We start from the raw sequence: 18,605 nt of genomic DNA on the forward strand, positions 1-18,605 counted from the left end.
GCCTGAGCATACCCCACCCCCCGCCCCCGCGCTTCCTCATCTCTTACTTGTTCGACGTGCCCGCAGGTACGCCAACACCCCTGCTCGTTCGGTGCCCACCCACTAGCACACCGCCCCGCGCTCATCTACACACGCCGGGCACACCCGGGGACACACACTTGGGTGCCTTCGGCAGGCAGGCCGGCCGGCGGCCCGCGCACCGGGCGCCCGAATGCCCCTCGCGGACGGCTATCTGCCTGCCCATCAATGCGCGGATCTGTGGTGGTAAATGATGCATTCGATGGCGGGCGCATTTGTTGTGCGCGCTCTGAAAGGGCTCCGATAATCTGGAAGGCAGAGATAAGGAACACCATTTATTCCGCGGCACTTTGGAAACAATTCCCTAACCCTGTACAGCCCCATTCTCGGGCAGCCTCCGGGAGCCGGGCAGATAACGATTGGCTATTCATTATCTTCGCCGGGAACAAAGATTAGCCGGCCGAGATGAAAAATTACCCCCGGACAGCGGCGCAGCCCCGCGCGGACCCCCCTGCCCGCGCCTTGGGGCCCCGCCCTCCCGCCCGCGAGCTCCACGCTCACGCCCTCCCGGCCGGCGGGCCTGGGCACTCGAGGATGCTCCGACGTGCGGGGAGGGGGGCGCGGCTGGCGGTCCGTCTCCTTCTGCCACCCCGCCCAGTCTGTCTTTCACGTCCCTCTCCCGCCTCTTTCCCCGAGGGGCCCTTTCTCCGCTGGCCCTCCCCACCGAGGTCTAGGAGCCCCTGGGGTGCCCTCCTCTCTATCTCTCTCATCTCTCTGACCGCGTCTCTTTCTCTGGTTAACACTTTCACTGCTTCCCTTCCCATCTCTCCAAGCCTTTCTGCCGCTTTTTTCTTTTCTTTCTGCTACTTTTTGGTCCTATCCCTGAGGGTCCCCCAACCCACCACCAGGCCCTCTATTGCTGTTGCTGTTAACAGTCTGTCCTGGGGTCTCCCTGCTTTGTCCCCTTTACCTGTCTCTCTGGACCTTTCTAGCACAGATTCTCCATGTCTCTCCATCCACCCCAGGGAGGCTCCAGCCGCGCAGGGAAGGGAGATGGTAATTGGGGTGAAGATGGGGAGCTCCCCCTCCCAGGGAGCAGGGCAGACTAGGAAAGGCCCTGTAGACACAGCGCCTGCTGGGTTTGTGGGGGTGCACTCCTGTGCCCCCCACCCCATCCCCCCCAAGGAGGCCACCTCATTAGAGCAGTTATTCAGCATGGCGCTGGCTTTGGCAGATAAGCCTTATCAGCTCATCTCCCCCTCCCACAGACAGACAGCAAGTGCCCTCGCAAATGGCACCCTGGTTCCGCTGGCGGCCTGCCCTGCCGGTCAGGGAAGGTGCGCTGGCAGGCAATCTGGGAAGACGCACACAGTGTCACCCAGAGACACACTCCTCCGCAGCCCGCAGACACAGAGTAACACTGGGAAGAGTCGCACGCGGCTCGCAGATAGATCCGAGCACACGGATGCCCACAGCCCAGTTCATAGACACAGGGGACCCAGAGACACCACTGCTACCGCCCCACCCCTGTGTGTGTCCTCAGGGATGTGCAGCAGCGTGTAGACAGGCACTTGGAAATACCCACTTCCTATCGCAAGGTCCACGGTCACACTGGCCTCACAGATACACAGGGGCACATGTCCAATTCCAGAGCTACTCCCTCCCGAGTGCACCCGCGGGGTCGCACTCTGAAACAGCCACACACAACACACAAACTCGCAGGGACCCACAGAGCAGAGACCAAGTACACAAAGCATCCAGGACCCACAAGAGGAAGCAGACAGATTAATAGCCTCAGCTTTGCAGACTTCCCTTCCAGTGTGCTCACAAATGGCCACAGACACACACGGGCACTCAGCCCAGAGGACTCGCACAGGCAGCATAGTCACCTCCAGCTTCCAAGAAAGCCCCCCACGCAGCGGACGCCCGCTGGCCTGGCAGCTGGGACGCACCTCCTCTCCGGGCACCTGGGCAAGCACTTCCCAGTCTTTTGGAGGCAAAGTACTTTGTCTTTGGGCCAAAGGTCCCAAAGGGCACTTTCACTCTCCCTGGGCAGCTGGGATGGGACTCCAGCCACCGTGCTGAATCTCCTGGTAGGAACTTTGGAAGTTCAAGAACTGGCCTTCCTAGCTCCCAATCTCAGGAGTTTCTTGGGGTGAAGACTCCCCGCTCCTCCACTCAGCCTTCCAAGAACAGCTCTCTGCCCCCACGGCTTGCTCACTCCAGGGCTCTCCTGGGAAAGGCCAGGCTGTGCCTCAAACTCCACTTCTGAAATCCCCTGGCTGCTCTGGAGTTGGGGTGGGCTATAGGTGGGCCAGGCTGAGGGCTTTGTTTACACCCAGGCTCATCAGCCTGGGAGTGAGGCAGTCGTGTGAATGCCAGATGGGTGTCAAGCTACATTTGCGTGTGTGCACGTAGGTGTGACCCAGACCTCCTGCCTGAGGATGTCCATCCACGCCGAGTGTGCTAATGCGTGTGCACGGATGTACGTGCGGCCGTGTGACTGGAGGTGGATTGGAGAAGGAGGAGCAGGCATCTGTGTGCGTGCGTGTGTGAGCGCGTGTGACCACGTCTCTGGAGGTCCCGGGGGGAGAGTCTCCGAAGACAGACCGCTGGCCTTTTTGAGTGCATCCCAGCGTGTGCGCCCCTGCCAGGGCGGGAGTGGGCTGGAGTGGAGGCAAGTAGAGAGAGGCGCCCTGAGTGCCCACCGCCCACCAGCCGCCAGTGGCTGGACCAGGGAGGCTGGGCGCGAGCCCCGGGCACACTCCTGCCCTCCCCCCCGCCCCGGGGCGCTCCCGCCTCCACCCGCCCCCCCCACCAAAGTGATGTCGAAATAAAAGCAGACCGCGGCGGCGGCGGGGGGGCAGGGAGGGCCAGCGCCGCCCGGGCTCACCGCTCACGTCTCCTCCTGGCTGCCGTCGCCCCGTCATCCACCCCGCAAACAAAAGCCGCCCGCCGCACACCATGAGGCCGCTCTCCGCGCCGCCCGGGCCCCGCTGGTAACGCGGCCTGCCCGCGCGGCTCCTTGGTCGCCCTGCTCCGCCCCGGCCCCGGCCGCCCGGGGGCGCCGCCCACCGCATCTCGCTTGGTAAGTCGACCCTTCGCCTGGCCAGGGCCCTGCCAGCCCCCAGGCTCGGCCCACCTGGCATCCTAGTCGAGCGGTCCGCCTGGCCGGGTGCCCCCAACATGTGACCTTCGGGGCTCGCTTTAAGAATCCGAGCGCCTGGAACCCCAGGTCATAGGGGCCAAAACCGGAGAGCGCGTTTGGGGAGTTGTGGCCAGCAGGCCCGACTCGGGCGGGAGCCTTCCCATTTCTCGGACGGAGCCGTAGGCCCCGGGTTCCCGGTTGCTCCGGGAGACGCAGAGCACACCCTCCCGCCCCAGCCCCGGGGCCGGGTCCTTTGTGTTGGCCGCCCCCCACCTCCAGGCCGCGGCGGCGATGCGCCCGAGCCGGGCAGCCGATCGCGGGCTGCACCTGCCGGCTGGCCCCGTGCGCCGGCTTTGCGCGGCTTAACCCGGCGCGCTCTTGCGTGCGCCCCCGCGCGCCGCGCCCCGCGGCCCTTTATCTTGTGTGGCTGGGGTGCGGGTGGGGAGAACCTGGGGTCTGGAAGTCTCCCCCCTGCCCCATGCCGGAGTCGGAATCCTTTTAGTGGAATTTCAATAAGAATGGGGCCGCCGCCGGCTCGGGGATCTGCCTCCGGGGAGGCGGGAGGCATAGACGGCGGGGGTCTGGGTTTGTCTACACCCAGGCATTTAGAATCGTTCCGCAGAGGTCAGGCTTGAACTCCAGGTTGCCCCAAGCGCGAGGGGAAAGGTCTGGCATTCAGGGCCCCCGGATGCTGCAGCCACTCCTTTCCCGGAAAACACGGAAGGAAATTCGTTGTTTTGGAAAAAGCCAGGTCTCCAGGGGTCGGGGACATCTGGCCGTGAGCTCTGGTCTATGCAGGCTCTTCGCGCTGGGATTCGTTCATGAGTAGGCAGGATCCAAGAAGCAGGAAGGGCCAGCGGCGGCCCGGGCGTCTGGGGCGCGTTTCCCAGCCGGGTTGACAAATTGCAGACAAATTGCATCTAACGAAACGGATTTACCCGTTGTCCTATCGCCGGGCTGCAGGGCTGCCAGGCCTCCGAGCAAACCGTGGCTGTTCGCGGAGGAGGGGGCACCGCGCTCGACTGTCTGCAGGTCTCAGCAGGGCCCCACACTGTCAGGCTTGGAGGTGGCGGGTAGAACTTCCCAAGATCTCCCGGGAGCCTGGGCCCAGGGTGCAGACACACGTAGAACGTTGGGCTCTGGTGTTTACGATTCAAAAAGGCCCAGAACATGCAGGGAGTGAGAGAAGCAGCAGGGAGGCAGGAGGAGAGGGAGAGTCGGAGTTTAGGGGGCTGGGAGTGAGCCTCAAAGAGCAGGGGCTCCGCACGGGGGTGCCCCTCTGGAGGATGGCTGAGGCCCGATCTCAGGCCTTGCCTTAGAGACTTCTGAACCCCTCTGGCCAGAGCAGTCCCCTACTCCTCCTCAGGACCCCTCAAGTCACACTGCAGGAGTGGAGCTGGGGGGCTGCTGGGTGGCAAATGAAATATCTCTGTGGAAGGCAGCCGCTAAGCAAATGGATTTCTTTGAGCGCCCTGCACTGCTGGCCAATTAGATGCCCACGGGCAAAGGTGAGAAGAGGTTACAAAGAGAGGGCGAACTTACAGTCCCCGAGGGGAGCGAAGTTGAAACAAAGGGCGGGGAGGAGGCTTTCCCAGGATGGAGGACCCCTGGGCAGCTGGGCGCGGGGCTGAGGCTCCAGATGTCTGCACTCCCAGCTCCCTGCGAAAGCACCCAAACACCGCTGAGCCACGCTCCACCGGAGAGTCTCCAGTCATTTGGAAAAGGTTGTTAGAAAACTGTTTTCGCGGCTGCCCTTCCCCAGTCCTTGGTAAAATCTTGTTCCCATGTAAGGAAAGGGACAGCTTCAGTGAGACCAAAGGGCAGCGACCCGCATTCGCAACAATCCTTGCGAGTGAACCAAAAAAAAAAAAAGAGAGACAGAGAGAGAAAGAAAAAAAGAAGAAAAAAAAGGAACATGTGCCTCCAAAGTGGGTGTCTGGAAACCCCCAAAGTCCAAGGCCCTAAGTTGACATAAATCCGCTCTCTGCAGCCCCGGATCCCCACCCCAGCCCAGCCCATCCTAGGAGCTGGGAGCTGCCTTCAGCCTCCCTGGAGGTTTGTTCCCTCAGCAGGGATCCCATGGTCTGACTGCTCAGTCGGGGAGGCCCCTGGTTAGCATCCATCGGTCTGTCCAGCGGACACACTCACGAGGGACCCCCCATTACTGGCCAGCTGGGGGCCGAGCTGCCTGGCTCCCTGCTTTCCTCTCCCCGCGGGTTCGTTCCTGCGGGAGAAGGCAGCAGTCCCGGGTCCAACGCAGGGGCTCAGTTACCGTGGAGGCCGCGGCCGAGCAGGCCGCCTGCCCGCCTGCCTTCTCTGGGAAGGCGACCCCACGTTCCCGGGAGACGGGGCAGGGTCCCTCTTTCCCTTTTTTCTTCTAGGCCGGGATTGCGGGAAGCGGGGCTGGTGCGGCTCTCCGGAGGCCCCCCGCTCGAGCATTGCTTAACTGTGCTGCTAAGCTCCTCTTCGCGGCGATTTTCTGAGCCGCCGAGCGGAGTAATTAAATCCCCCCGTTCGGGCTTCGAGCTGCGCCGGCCCGGCGGGCAGCGCAGGGCTGCGGCTCGAGCAGCGACCCACCGGGCAGGTCACTCCATCCCTGCGGCGGCCGGGACGCTGCCCCGGAGGGGCTTCAGGCTGCCCCGGAGGAGCTTGCAGCCGAGCTCGCGGTTATGAAACTGCAGACCCACCCAGCCCCGGAGATCATTTGAACCGCGCTTTGGGGGGAAAAAGGCGATTACCTGCTCTCCTGAAAGCTCGGAACGACCGTCTCCCCTCGAACCGACGCTGGGATCGCGGCCGGCGATAAGCTTCCGCTCGGCTCCGGCGTTCACCGCCTGGCGGCCGGCCTGCGAGTCCGGGGCCTCCCGCGCTCCGTCCCCGATTTTGAACTCCATGGGGCGGCCTTGCCGGACACCGGGGATGGTCCCCGGTGCCTCGTTGTCTTTGAGAAGCCCCTGCTGGGCTCTGAGGCGGCAAGACAGGCTGGAGGTTTCGCTGCGATTGCGTTTTACGCGTTGATGAGTCGTAAGCTACAGGCAGGGAGCAGAAACAGACGTACGGAGAGACCGTGGGTCCGGGCCAGGCCGCGCGCGTTTCTGGCGCGCGAGCCGGGAGGCTGCGGAGGCCACTCACCTGCCCGGGCCGGCAGCCGAGGCTCGGCGCTCAGGGCCTCGAGCTCTCGCTCCCGGCTCCGGTGCCTCTTACCCGGCAAGCGCCGGCCTCCTCTCCCGCGGAGCGGAGTTCCGAGAAGCCAGGGCCCCGCGCGCCCCGGAGCGGGAGGCGCGGCCAGCGGCCAGGGCAGACGGGTTCCCAAGGGCCAGAGACGCTCGGTTTCCCTCGGCCCAGGTCTCTGCACCACTGTCCCCCCCCCTCTCCTTTACCTGCGCCAGGGCCTCGGACAGAAGGGGCCGGCGGGACGCCGAGGCAGGGGGAGGCTCCCGTGGCGCTGCCAGAGCTGGCCTTGGAGGGGGTGACGGGGGCATGCCGGCGGAGCCCAGCCTGGCCTGGTGCCCCCCGAGCCGAGGGGACCGAGGGCTTTCCTCCCTCCTCAGATTATTAAAAAGTTCATTTCCTGGCGAATCGGGTGACGTCAGGGGCCCGGCGTCGCGGTGGCGGGGCTGCCGGGCCGGAGAAGCCGCCTCCAGTTACCCAATTACCGACTGTCAATCCTGCCGCCCCTCCCCCCGCCTCCCGGGGGTGGCCGGGACCCCGGCCCTCCCCCCTGCCGTGGGCCCACCTAGCATCCCTCTGGGCTTCTACCCCCAAGGGCCGTGGGCCCAGCGAGGGGAGAGGGGCTGGAGGACGTCGGTGACTCCCCGTTACCCCCGCACCTGTTCCAGGCCCCCTCCCCAATTTCCTTTTCCCGACCCACTCCCTAGGCGCCTCGGTCTCCTGTCTGTACAATGGGAGTGAGCAAAGACAGCGGCGCGCGGGGCCGGGTTCACCCGAAGCTGCATCTCCGGACTGGACGTTTGTGGAGAGCAGTTCCAGGTGGCTGAGGTCTCAGTTCTCAGACCACCGTCTCCTTCTGCCCGGGGGACTTCTTAGGGACCCCCCCCCACCCCACCCCCCAGGAAGAAAATGCCTCCTCCCGCCCCGAGGCGTCTCCTTCGAGCCGGCGCCGGCGCCAGTCCGGGTCTGCACGGCCTCGCCCCAGGCAGTTCGGCCCGTCGGTCTGCAAAGGCCACGCCCGGGAAGGGGGCGCCCCCTCCCCCTCCCCGGAGCCCCAGCCAGGCCACCTCCACCGGGTCCAGCGGTCCTAAGCGGCCTCTCGCCCGAGGCCCAGGTGCCCACGGGAGGCCCTGGAGTTCCTGCCCCTCGCTGCTCTTGACCCGCAGCTGTCCTCCGAACCCCTGGCCCCCGGTCTGGCCAGAGTCCCCCTTGGGGGACGGAACGGCCTGGGGAGGTAGGTGGACCACCGTGGCCACGTTCAGTGGTAAAGGAGGCGGGGTCCGAGAGAGTGGACGGACTGGGGTCCCCGGGAGAGGACACCGAACGCCCAGAGGGTGCGCGGCCCAGGCTTCTGGGGAGGGGGCCGGGTTGGAGGTTAGTTACTGGGAGCAGGGCCCGGAGGGTAGGGGGACCACGCGGGCCCGGAGAAAAGGGCGCAGCAGCTCGCCGCGGGGCGCGAGTCCTGGGGCTGGGGGCGTCGGCAGCAGGGGCCGCCGGGAGGGGGCGGGCGGGCGCGGGGGGCGGCCTGCGGGCGCGTCCGGAGTCCGCGGCCCGGGAGCCGCGGGCCGGCCAATGGGGGGCGGAGGCTGGGCGGCGCGCGGCGCTGATTGGCTGGCGCGCGCTTCTTAGGCGCGCGCGGCCCCCGCTTCATGTCTGTGCCGGAGCCGCGAGCTGGCGCCAGCTCGGCCGGACGATGCGGAGCGGCCGGAGCCGGGCGGGCCCGAGGCCGAGGCGCGCGCTGCCCCCTGCTCGCACCCCGTGAGACCCTCCGGCCCTCCGGACGCGCCGTCCCCGACCCCGCGCCGCCCGCGCCGAGGCCGCGCCTCTCCCGCGCCGCTGCGTCTGTAAGTTCGGGCTGCGAGAGCGGGCGGGGGGGTCCTGGGGCGCGCCGGGCTCCGAGAGGTCATTGCGGGGGCCGGGCCGCGGGTGGCCGCTGTGCGGAGCCTCGGTGAGAAGTTCGGCTTGTGTCGCCGGGGAGCGCGCGGGGGGCTGGCGCTTGGCCCGTGGGGCTGCGTGCGCGCGCGCGCGCTCGCGCGCGTGTGTGTGTGTCTGGGGGGGAGAGGTCAGCGCCAAGAGTAGTTCTATGAGTGTCGCCAGCATCGTGCGCCCCGCGGGGGCCCCCCCGGGCGCCGGGCTTTAACTTTTTAGTCTGTTTATGCGTTTGTGCACAGGGATGGTGCGGGGTGGCATGGTGCGGGGCGAGATGGGGGAATGACTAAAGTGCGGCTGTCTACGTGCGTTAGGGTCACTGGTGCCGGGGTTTTGTCCCCGCGTGTGACCCCGTGCTCAGAAGTGTGTGGCTCTGGGTACCCGAGTCACGGTGTGAGCGTGCGTGGCTGAGCCGGCCCCCCGCGCCCCTCCTTTCGTTTTGAGCTCTGGGCTTTCCTCCCACCCGGGTCTGGTCCGCGGCTGAGCTCGGCTGGGGCGCAGCGGCGCGCGGGACGCCTCACGGTGGGGCTTGGAGGTGTCCGGCCGCGGCGGCGCCCCTCATGGCCCCCCTCACGCCCCCTCCGTCGTGCAGGCGCGCCGCCACCGCCTCCGCGCAGACCCCGCGCCTCCGCCGCCAGCCATGGAGGTGGCTCCCGAGCAGCCGCGCTGGATGGCGCACCCCGCCGTGCTGAACGCGCAGCACCCCGACTCGCACCACCCGGGCCTGCCGCACAACTACATGGAGCCGGCGCAGCTGCTGCCGCCCGACGAGGTGGACGTCTTCTTCAACCACCTCGACTCGCAGGGCAACCCCTACTACGCCAACCCGGCCCACGCGCGCGCGCGCGTCTCCTACAGCCCTGCGCACGGTGAGCCCCGGGCCCGAGAGTGACCAGGACCCGGACTCCGAGCGCCCGGCGCTGGACGCGGGGAGGCCCGCTGCCTGCTTCCCGGATGTGGGGTCCGCAGCAATCGGGGCCGCTGAGAAATCGGGGCGGGAAAGGAGGGGGCAGCGGCCTCTTGAGGCTCTGGGACCCCTGGGGCTTCTGCCTGTTTCCAGCTGACCTGCGGGGTAGGGGGGGCCCTCCCGGCTCGTCCAGGGGCTCCTTCTGTGCCACTTGTCCCTCAGTTGGGGACTGACGTTCCTGGTGAATTGTCGGTTGGGGTGTTATGTTTCCAGTTGTCTTTGGGTAGGGGTCGCGGCAGTGGGGCGTCCTGGCTCCCCCTGCGCACCCTGACGCCCCCTCCCCCCTCCCCCGTAGCCCGCCTGACCGGAGGCCAGATGTGCCGGCCGCACTTGCTGCACAGCCCGGGACTGCCCTGGCTGGACGGGGGCAAGGCAGCTCTCTCCGCGGCCGCTGCACACCACCACAACCCCTGGACTGTGAGCCCCTTCTCCAAGACGCCCCTGCACCCCTCGGCCGCCGGAGGCCCCGGGGGGCCCCTGTCCGTGTACCCGGGGGCCGGGGCTGGGGGCGGGGGCGGCAGCGGCTCAGTGGCCTCCTTGACCCCCACCGCAGCCCACTCGGGCACCCACCTCTTCGGCTTCCCGCCCACGCCCCCCAAGGAAGTGTCTCCGGACCCCAGCACCACCGGGGCTGCCTCGCCGGCCTCCTCCTCGGCAGGGGGGAGTGCCGCCCCCAGGGGGGACGACAAGGATGGCATCAAGTACCAGGTGCCGCTGGGCGAGAGCATGAAGATGGAAGGCGGCAGCCCCCTGCGCCCGAGCCTGGCCGCCATGGGCACCCAGCCTGCCACTCACCACCCCATCCCCACCTACCCCTCCTACGTGCCAGCGGCCGCCCACGACTACAGCAGTGGGCTTTTCCACCCCGGAGGCTTCCTGGGTGGCCCGGCCTCCAGCTTCACCCCGAAGCAGCGGAGCAAGGCCCGCTCCTGCTCAGGTGAGGCGAGGGCCCAGGGCCTCCCGGGAGTGGGGAGGGCTTGCAGTTTGGTGGGAGGGGGCTGAGACCCGGGCGAGGGGGCGGCCCGGGTCTCTCTGATCCGGGGTGGCTGATGGCCCCCGACCGATCTTTGAGTCCCCAGAATGGGGGAGCAGGCAGACGTTCTTAGGTGCTCCTGGTGGCCCCAGAGTTTGCTTCCTGTTCCCATTCCTTACCCTCCCCTCCAAGGTGGGCCACTGCCTGCCCGGGGTCCCCTGTCCCTTCCCTGAGCCTGAAGCGAATGTTCTCATGACTGTGTGAGAGAGAACGCCGGGTGTAGGGAGCGTGGCGTGGCAGCTCAGACGTGTGTGTCCGTGTGTCCGTGAACGTTGGTGCTGCGCTGGGGGCCCTCTGCCCTCCTCAGGGCTCTAGACCCTTAAGGAATCTAGATCTGCAACTCGATCAGGGATCTCATGGCTCCCAATCTCCTTGGGAGAGTTCCCCCGAGGCCAAATTCCCAGGACCAGCGCGCTCCCTGCCCCCTGGCGTGTCCTTCCCTCTCCCTCCCTGCTCGGGGGTCAGGGGCTGCCTCTGCCCGGGGCTGCGGGGACTGGCTGGAGCCGGCTAGGGAGCAGACGCGGAGGCTGCTGTGGGGCTCCCGCCGTCCTCACCTCCTTTCAGCCCCTTTGAGAGCACTTTCAGCACGTTCACTCCGGAGTCCAGCAGCCGCACGCTCCTGCCCGTGTGGGCTGCCAATTTAAAGGACGTGGGGAGAAACGTGCAGGGTCAGCTCGCACTGAGGCTGCCGCCCGTGCCCACTTGGGTCCTACGTTGGGGGGCCCTGTCTGACCAGCTCGCTGGCCTTTTAAGTCGTCCTTTCTCTCAAATTGGTTTTACGTTCTATTCGAATTCCAGATGGTCTTCTCACAACAAAACAAACTAGCACCACCAAGAGCCGCCCCGCAAGGTCACTCAGGCTGCTCGGCCTAAAAACGAAAGGGCTGAGTATTTACTTCGTTTGAAACAGCAGCAACTTCCATCCCAGTCCAGGGCCTTGGCGGAAGGCACAGGAGGCTGGGGAGAGAGACGGAAGTGACCGAGGACGGGGGACGGAGAGCAGAATCTGAGGGCCCGGGACAGGGACCCAGGAGAGGCAGGCGCAGCTGGGGAGAGAGGACGGGGCGGAGAGGAGAGGGACTCGAAGGGGCCCAGTCTCCGGCCCGGCTCGAGCTGGTGCCCTGAGCAGAACCTGGGGCCCGCTCCCCTCCCTGCCATTAGCTGCCCTCTGAATCCCACCTCCTGGTCCCTCTCCAGCCCAGCTGGAACTAAGAGTCCGCAGGCCCCTGCAGCAGGCTGGCCCGTGTGACCCTGTGTCCCCCGTCCCCTTGCAGAAGGCCGGGAGTGCGTCAACTGCGGGGCCACAGCCACCCCTCTGTGGCGGCGGGACGGCACCGGGCACTACCTGTGTAACGCCTGCGGCCTCTACCACAAGATGAACGGGCAGAACCGGCCGCTCATCAAGCCCAAGCGGAGGCTGGTAGGAGCAGCGGGGGCCTGGGGGTGGGGGAGCACCGGGCGGAGCGTCGACCTGGGCCGAGCCGCACTTATTTACACACAAAAAACCAAGCCTTTAAATGCAGCTGCTGGAAATCTTTTATCATGAGAATCACTTGCTTGGCAGTTGGGGCAGCCTGGCTTTTTAGGCTAGATTCTTTCCAGGCCATGTTTCCCCTGGGCAGCCCACCTGGTACGTTCAGGGATTCCCCCCAACACAACCACTGGAGCAGAGCATCCAGGGGCCCAGGTCCCATCCCCTGGCCTCTGTTAAACTTTTAAAAATAGGGCCGTGAAGTCATGTTCCCTGTAGCCCGGGGCTGCTCTCCCTGGCTTCCCAACACACAGTCTCCTCGTGCTTATTTAAATAAAACACACACACCAACCACCAAAAAAAAACCTGCCCTTTATTATTTTTCCATGGAGTCACCTATACTGTGTATTTTCATTTGAGTGATTTAAAAAAAATGCCCTTTCGGATCTCCTGCCGGAGTTTCCTATCCGGACATCTGCAGCCCAAAGATAAGGAAACTTCGCGTATCTGTTTCCGGACTCCGCGAGTTTTCAGTCTCTCTCCTCGGCTCAGTCCTGCCTCTCGCTGGGCTGTTTTGAAATTTCTAATACCCTCCACTCTGCAAATAATGCGTAAAATGCTAAGAATAATAAATATATTTTTTCAGGGCGAAGTGATTTACGAGGGAGGCTTAAATCGCTTGCCGATTCGGGGGCCCCTGGTTTTTTTTCCTGGAGCAAGGGCGGGGTGAGGGCCCGGGCAGGCGGAGGATGCGAGGCCAGCCCCTGAGTCAGAATTCCAGCTCCGGCTGCTTACTCACCCTCAGCCCTCCCCGCCCGGGGCTGCAGGCTGGCCCCTCTGGACCAGGCTGGGGCCTGGGGTCACGCCTGCCCCTGCTGGCCTGGGTTCCCCCCCCAGCCCGCCGCCCACCGTTCCCTGGGATGTGCTGCTGTGGGGGCTGGAGAGCGAGGCTGCCTTCTGGGCTGAAGCTCCTCTCAGCCCGCCTCTGGGGCGCCTGCTGCTGCCTTCTCCAGGAGTCCGGTGCTCCGGGTCAGGCCTGTACTCCTCGAGGGGCTGCGGGCAGTCGGGACCCTGGGGACTGGGGGACAGGGCCCTGGACAGGTAGATCGGCGTTGTCCAGTAGGTTGTGACCAATGGATGCCTTCTGGGCATGCACCATCCATTGTGGTAGCTTCCAGCTGTGCTGTGATTAGGGATCCCCTCAAATGTGGCCGTTGCAACTGAAGAAACTGTATTTCTAACTTGCTTAAACTGTAGTTCAGTTGAATTTAAATGGCCACGTGGCCAGTGGCTACTGCGCTGGGCGGTGTGCAGCTTGACTCCTGAGCGTTTGTCCTCCCTGCCCTGGGCAGCTGCGGGGCCCCGTCTTCTGGCCCTGGGGCTTGGACGTGCCCAGGACTGTGGATTTTGTGGGAATTGCAGCCCCAGCTTGAGGCACCCGGGGGGGGGGGGACGGGCCAGCCGTCTAGACGGGCTCCCTCTCCGAGCCTCAGTTTCCGTGTGTGGCATTCATGCTCCGAGGGCTGGGGGAGGTGGCTGCCTCCCCTTGCAGCACTTGCAGCCCCTTTGGCTCTGAGAGCACTTCAGTCTGAACTTCTGTGATGGTTTAGGTTTCTGATTCTGAGATGCAGAGACTCCTGTGCGATTCGCGCTCCTGGGCTCAGTGGGTTGGGGAAGGGAGCCAGGGTGGTGTGAGGGTCAGGAGGGAGGTCGCGGGGGGCCGTGGGAGCCCAGCTTGCCGACCCTGCCCCGTCCCGCCCCCCCAGTCGGCCGCCAGGAGAGCAGGCACCTGTTGCGCAAATTGTCAGACGACGACCACCACCTTGTGGCGCCGGAACGCCAACGGGGACCCCGTGTGCAACGCCTGCGGCCTCTACTACAAGCTGCACAATGTGAGCGGCCCCGCCCCTCCCTGGGGACCTCGGGCTTTGTGCTGCGGGGAGCGGCCTGGGCCGCCATCCCCGGCGTGGCTTGGCTTGGGAAGCGAGCGCCAGAAGGGCTTCCCACGAGGGGGGCAGCTTGCTGGAGGACGCCCCCCTGGTCGGGCATCTCTGCTCAGAAGCAAAGCCTGCAGTGGGTGGGCTTCTGCAGGGTGGTGGGGGTGGGGGGGCAGTGCCCTACAGGCGCCTTTCTTGGCAGGGAGGGCGGGAAGGCCCTGGAGGCCGATGGGCCTTCGGGAGGGGCCCCCCTGGCCAGGCTGGGGGCGTGGTCTGGCCGGGAGGGGAGCTCCAGCCTCTGAAAGCTCTGCGTGGCCCCCCAGGTGAACAGGCCGCTGACCATGAAGAAGGAAGGCATCCAGACCCGGAACCGGAAGATGTCCAGCAAGTCCAAGAAGAGCAAGAAGGGGTCTGAGTGCTTTGAGGAGCTGTCCAGGTGTGTGCAGGACAAGGCCTCCCCCTTTAGCGCCGCCGCCCTGGCGGGACACATGGCGCCTGTGGGCCACCTGCCGCCCTTCAGCCACTCCGGCCACATGCTGCCCACCCCGACGCCCATCCACCCCTCCTCCAGCCTCTCCTTCGGCCACCCCCACCCGTCCAGCATGGTGACCGCCATGGGCTAGGGACCGCCCCACGGACTGACGGAAGGACGCCAGGGATGGCGCTCCCACGGCGCGGGGGACCCAGTACCCAGCTGGCCGGCCCGCCCCGAGACCGCGGCCCCTGCCCGCCCAGCTGGACACGCACGGCCTCACCTGTGGGCGCCCTGGCCGCCACTGTGAAGCCGCTCCCGGGCAGGCCTGGCTGCACCCAGGCGGGGTTTCCGCTGAGGACTGTAAGCGTAAAGGACAACTCTGAAGAGACACGAGCGGGCGAGGGACACTCGGGGGCCGCGGAGAAGACAGGGGAGCAGGCGGAGGAATTTTTTTGGCTCAGGTTTCTCACGAGGATGGGGAGACTTGGTTCTTGGGGCCGGGTGCCACGTGGCCAGCCTGCCTGCCCGGCTCTGGGGGCAGGTCTCTGGGGGGACCTGGGCCCCCTCTGCAAGCGCCGAACCCAGCTGGGCTGAGCCTCTCCAGGGGGGCTGCGCAGGCCCCGGAGGGCAGAGACAATCAGGGGCGGCCCTGTGCGGATTCCCAGGCCAGGGCTGGGTCACAGGAAGGAAGCGCTTTCTTGAGAGGGGAAACGTCTCCCACATCGCTCTCTGGTCCTGAGGCTGGAGCCAGCCTGGCCTGAGCGCCCTCCATGGCCCGAGCCTGTGCCACCGCCTCGGCCGGAGACGCCCTGTACATACGTCTTTTTTCTGCTAGCCCCTGAACCCCCCTCTTCTCCAACACCGACGCAAAAGAGAAACATATAAAAAAACAAAAGGAGAAAACCTGCATAAGCTTAACTCGCTGACGAGTTGTTTTATTTTTAAACTCTTTGGGTCCAGTCAATTGTACGTGGCCACAAGAGCCCTTGCTGTGGAACAAAGAAAACCTACAAACCAAGGCTGTGGCTGGAGAGGCTCTCAGATCGCACCGTCCTCGGACGGGGGCCGGGGGCCGGGGCTGCTCCAGGCTTCGGGGGCTCGCCCGGCAGGTGGGGCTGCCGGGGCCCCGCTGCGCCGTGCTGTGGTTGTCTGGACCCTTCCCAAGGTACAGCTGTGCATAGCCGTGTCCGGGCGGAGAGTGTGTGCGGCCGCGGCGGCTGGCGGGGGCCGGCCCAGGAAGGGGACTGTGCCGATGCAGGCCAAGTGCAATAGGGCAGCACAGCCGGACTAACTTATTTTGTACTAGTATCCGCATAAGAAGAAGAATCGGCAGTATTTTCTGGTTTTATGTTTTATTTGGCTCGTTTTATTTTGGATTAGTGAACTAAGTTATTGTTAATTATGTACAACATTTATATATTGTCTGTAAAAATTGTATGCGCTCTTCCTATTCCTTCAAAGTGAATACTGTTAAGAATAATAAAATACTTTTGTGAATGCCTCTGGCCTGCCTCATGGGCTCACGGGGCTCCTGAGTCCCGCCTGGGTGTGGAGACTGTTAAGAGCGAACAGGTCCTACAGCCCTGGGATTCAGACGGAAGAGCTCCTGAGCCTCCCCTGAACTGTGCCACCGGAACTTCCTCACCGCCTGGTGGGGGTCCTGGGGTCTCTGTGCGTGTGGGGGAGGAGGCTCAGGGAGGCTGTGGGCTCTGCACCCTTTAGCCACATGCTGGCCCTTTTCCTAAGGGCTCAGCAGGGCTCAGGGAAAGCCCAGGGGGTGGCTCCCCCTGCCACCCTCTCGAGCTCCTGTGTCTGAGTTCCCTGCTCACCACTGTGTCCACCGGCAAACCTGCTTACCGGTGTCTTTGACCACTGACGTCACTGAGTGCTGTTCTCTAATCAATGATTCTGGTTACTGGGGACGGTCATCAGGACTAACACTCCTGATCAATGACACATCTGATCACCAGAGCCTGTGACCGTAGACATCCGCTTACTAACAGCCGATTGCCCAGTCGTGATCGCCGGTGTTTCATCGAGGCCTCTGCTGGGGGCTGTGTCCGGTCACTGGCTGTGCTCAGCAGTGTCTCCAGTGGCAGGCCCTGCTTGCCGGTCACGTCTCCTAACCACCTCTCACCACCCATGCCACACCCACTCCGGCAGTGTCCCCAGCGGGCTGCCCGGCTGCCGACGCCCCTGCGCCCGACCACCACCATGCCGTCACTACTATTCCGGGTCATGCAGGGTGTGGTCACCAGCGTCACCGATCAGGACTTTCCTAGTCAGGGACGGGTCTGATTGCTCATACGTGATCAGCGTCCGCAGGCCCACGCCACCCTAGCACCAGCGTCTCTCAGCAATGTCCTTGGTCACTTGTCTCCAGTGACCTCAGGACCACTGCCCCTGGTTGCGGAGGGGCCTCCTTGCCATCAAATCTTCCGACTGCCCAGTGAGAGGCATTGCGTTCAACACGGGTGACTGCCAAGTCTTCCCTTCCAAGTCCCCGATGACCAGTGTCCCTCATCCCCCATCATCAGTGGCAGCAACCGCCAACCTCACAGGTCCCCGGCAACACCTCAGTCTCTAACCATCAGGGCCTCGATCCCTGGAAGATCACACACCTCTGGGTGGTCGCGGTCACTGACTCGAAGCCTCTTGGTCTCTGATAAAGTGAAAGTGAAGCCCCCATCACCTCCTCACTCCCCACAGCTCTGCTCTGTGACTCGTGGTATCTGCGACCAAGGCTCCCTCTCGCCAGCAGGATCTCTGATCTCCCCGAGGTCACATTCCTCCTCAAGTCTCTCTGCTCACCGTCCATGACCCTGACCCCCACCGTCTCTGCTCCCCGGGTCCCTGGCGACGTGTATCTGACGGCCATCTATCTGCTCCCAGGCCCTCACGTCCACTGCCCAGGAGGCTCACCCTTATCCGCCTCAGCCCATACCGCAGGCTGGAGGGCGCAGGCTCAGGTGCCTGCTGAGGCTCTCAGATGACCACCCCCCCAGTCAGGACAGAGGGAGGGGAGTGCCTGCCTGGGGCCCTGACCCACGCTGCCCCTGCCCCTGCTGTGCCCCCGCTGTGCCCTCTGCCTGCGCCCTCGCTGGAGCAGAAACAGCCTGCTGTGTAGTCGGGGCAGGCTCTCAGCAGCTCCCCTCCTGGCCACAGGGCTTGGCCTCCCCTCCCGGGGTCTTGCTGGCCTGCGCCCCGGCTCCCGACTGCAGGAGAGGATGTCTCACTTGGACAGTGCATCGAGTGCGCACACACACCTGGCCCTGCTGTGGTCTGGGGGTTACACGGCCCACAAGACCAGCAAGACTCTGCTCCCAAGCAGAGGACGTTCCAGACCGTGAGCAGCATGGCGACCCCGCCCGGCCTCTGGCCAACAGGCCCTCCACCCAGAGTCCAGGGCCACCGCCTAGAGCCCGGAGACTAAGCTGCTGCCCGAAGCACAGGGCACAGAGCCTGACCCCCGACCCAGAACTTAGCACCTACCTGCGGGAACTCAGCCTGAGGCCCTGAGCCCGGACCTCAGAATCCGGGCGTCAGAGCAGAGCCCAGAACCCCCGGGGCCCTTCTGTGGGCCCCAAGCCTCAGTCCAGAGCTTGCAGCTCAGAACCAGAGCCCACTCCCGACCCAAGCACAGAATCCACAGCCCAGGACGACCCCTGGAAGAGGCCTCCCTGTCCCCAACGCTTCTCTATTAGACCCCCATCTCCCTCCTTCTTTCTGCCGCTGGAGTCCCTGCAGGGGCCTGGGCCATGGCCGCGGAAGGTGCCGAGAGCCAGCTAGACGCTGGGCTGCTGGCGGGAGCTTCTCAGACACCCATGAACTAGACCAGGTCACTGATCCCGCACACGGGAACTGGCCCTGTTGGTTCTTGGCGTGGGGGTGGGCCCGAGACACGCGAGGCTCCTTGCTGGGGGGGACCTGTTGCCAGGACTATGGGTTTGCAGGGCAGGGGGCTCTGACAGAGCTGGGTGGAGGGTGGCAGTGGGGGCGCGGTGCTGAGGGGGACGGTGGACCCAGCAGTGGGGGGGCGGCTCGTGCTGGCCCTGGAGGCCCAGCTCCCAGGCCAGCAAGTCCCTCCCAAGCAGCAGGCCCAGGCCCAGGGCTCCCATCCGCACCGCTGTTCCCAACCCCCAGTGACGTCTCCCACAGCCCAGGGTCATTGTGCTGGAAACAGTTTCGATTCTGTGGCCGCCGAGCTCCCAGGCAGGGCGGGCGTGCTGCTCCGGGCGCCGGGGCCTTTATGACTGCGGGCGGCGCCGGGCGCCGGGGGTGGGCCGGCCTTTGTTCCATCTGTTTGCACCCAGGGGGACAGGCGGCCTGGGCCCTTCCTCCTGCGGGGCCCCTTCTTCCCATTTATGGGAGGAAGGACCCAACCCCTCCTTGTAATTCTTACAGTCCAGCTCGGTCCCCAAAACCCTCCTCCCCACTCCTGGTGACCCTCCGCCAG

At 65.2% G+C, this 18,605-nt stretch overlaps 2 protein-coding genes across 6 annotated transcripts in view; one reads left to right on the forward strand and one right to left on the reverse strand.

Moving 5' to 3' along the window:
* Positions 1–7,308, reverse strand: part of LOC102390977 — a 24,163-nt gene extending 16,855 nt beyond the window's left edge. Inside the window, exons 1-3 of one of the 3 annotated variants that reach the window (XM_044933502.2) lie at positions 6,547–7,242; positions 5,905–6,195; positions 341–5,011 (exon numbers count right to left, since the gene is read on the reverse strand). In XM_044933502.2, the coding sequence (XP_044789437.2) occupies positions 4,895–5,011; positions 5,905–6,195; positions 6,547–6,648 (510 nt within the window). In that variant the 5' untranslated portion in view covers positions 6,649–7,242 and the 3' untranslated portion in view covers positions 341–4,894. Of the gene's footprint in view, positions 1–340; positions 6,196–6,546 lie in introns of those variants that run through there. The other 2 variants (XM_044933500.2, XM_044933501.2) reach the window with 2 other exon arrangements.
* GATA2 (GATA binding protein 2) lies at positions 3,088–15,650 on the forward strand. Of its 3 annotated transcripts, none has more exons than XM_044933499.2 (6): positions 3,088–3,106; positions 8,859–9,135; positions 9,529–10,170; positions 11,541–11,686; positions 13,504–13,629; positions 13,998–15,650. In XM_044933499.2, the coding sequence occupies exons 2-6, from the start codon at positions 8,907–8,909 to the stop codon at positions 14,295–14,297; spliced, it is 1,443 nt and encodes a 480-aa protein (XP_044789434.2). In that variant the 5' UTR covers positions 3,088–3,106; positions 8,859–8,906; the 3' UTR covers positions 14,298–15,650. The 3 variants fall into 3 exon arrangements, with proteins under 3 accessions (XP_044789434.2, XP_044789433.2, XP_025128245.3); XM_044933498.2 differs by lacking the exon at positions 3,088–3,106 and adding an exon at positions 7,436–7,571; XM_025272460.3 differs by lacking the exon at positions 3,088–3,106 and adding an exon at positions 8,009–8,181.
* The last annotated feature ends 2,955 nt before the right edge of the window (positions 15,651–18,605 follow it).

This window comes from Bubalus bubalis, chromosome 21 (assembly GCF_019923935.1).
Source record: "Bubalus bubalis isolate 160015118507 breed Murrah chromosome 21, NDDB_SH_1, whole genome shotgun sequence".
In the NCBI taxonomy this organism is placed as follows: Eukaryota; Metazoa; Chordata; class Mammalia; order Artiodactyla; family Bovidae; genus Bubalus; species Bubalus bubalis.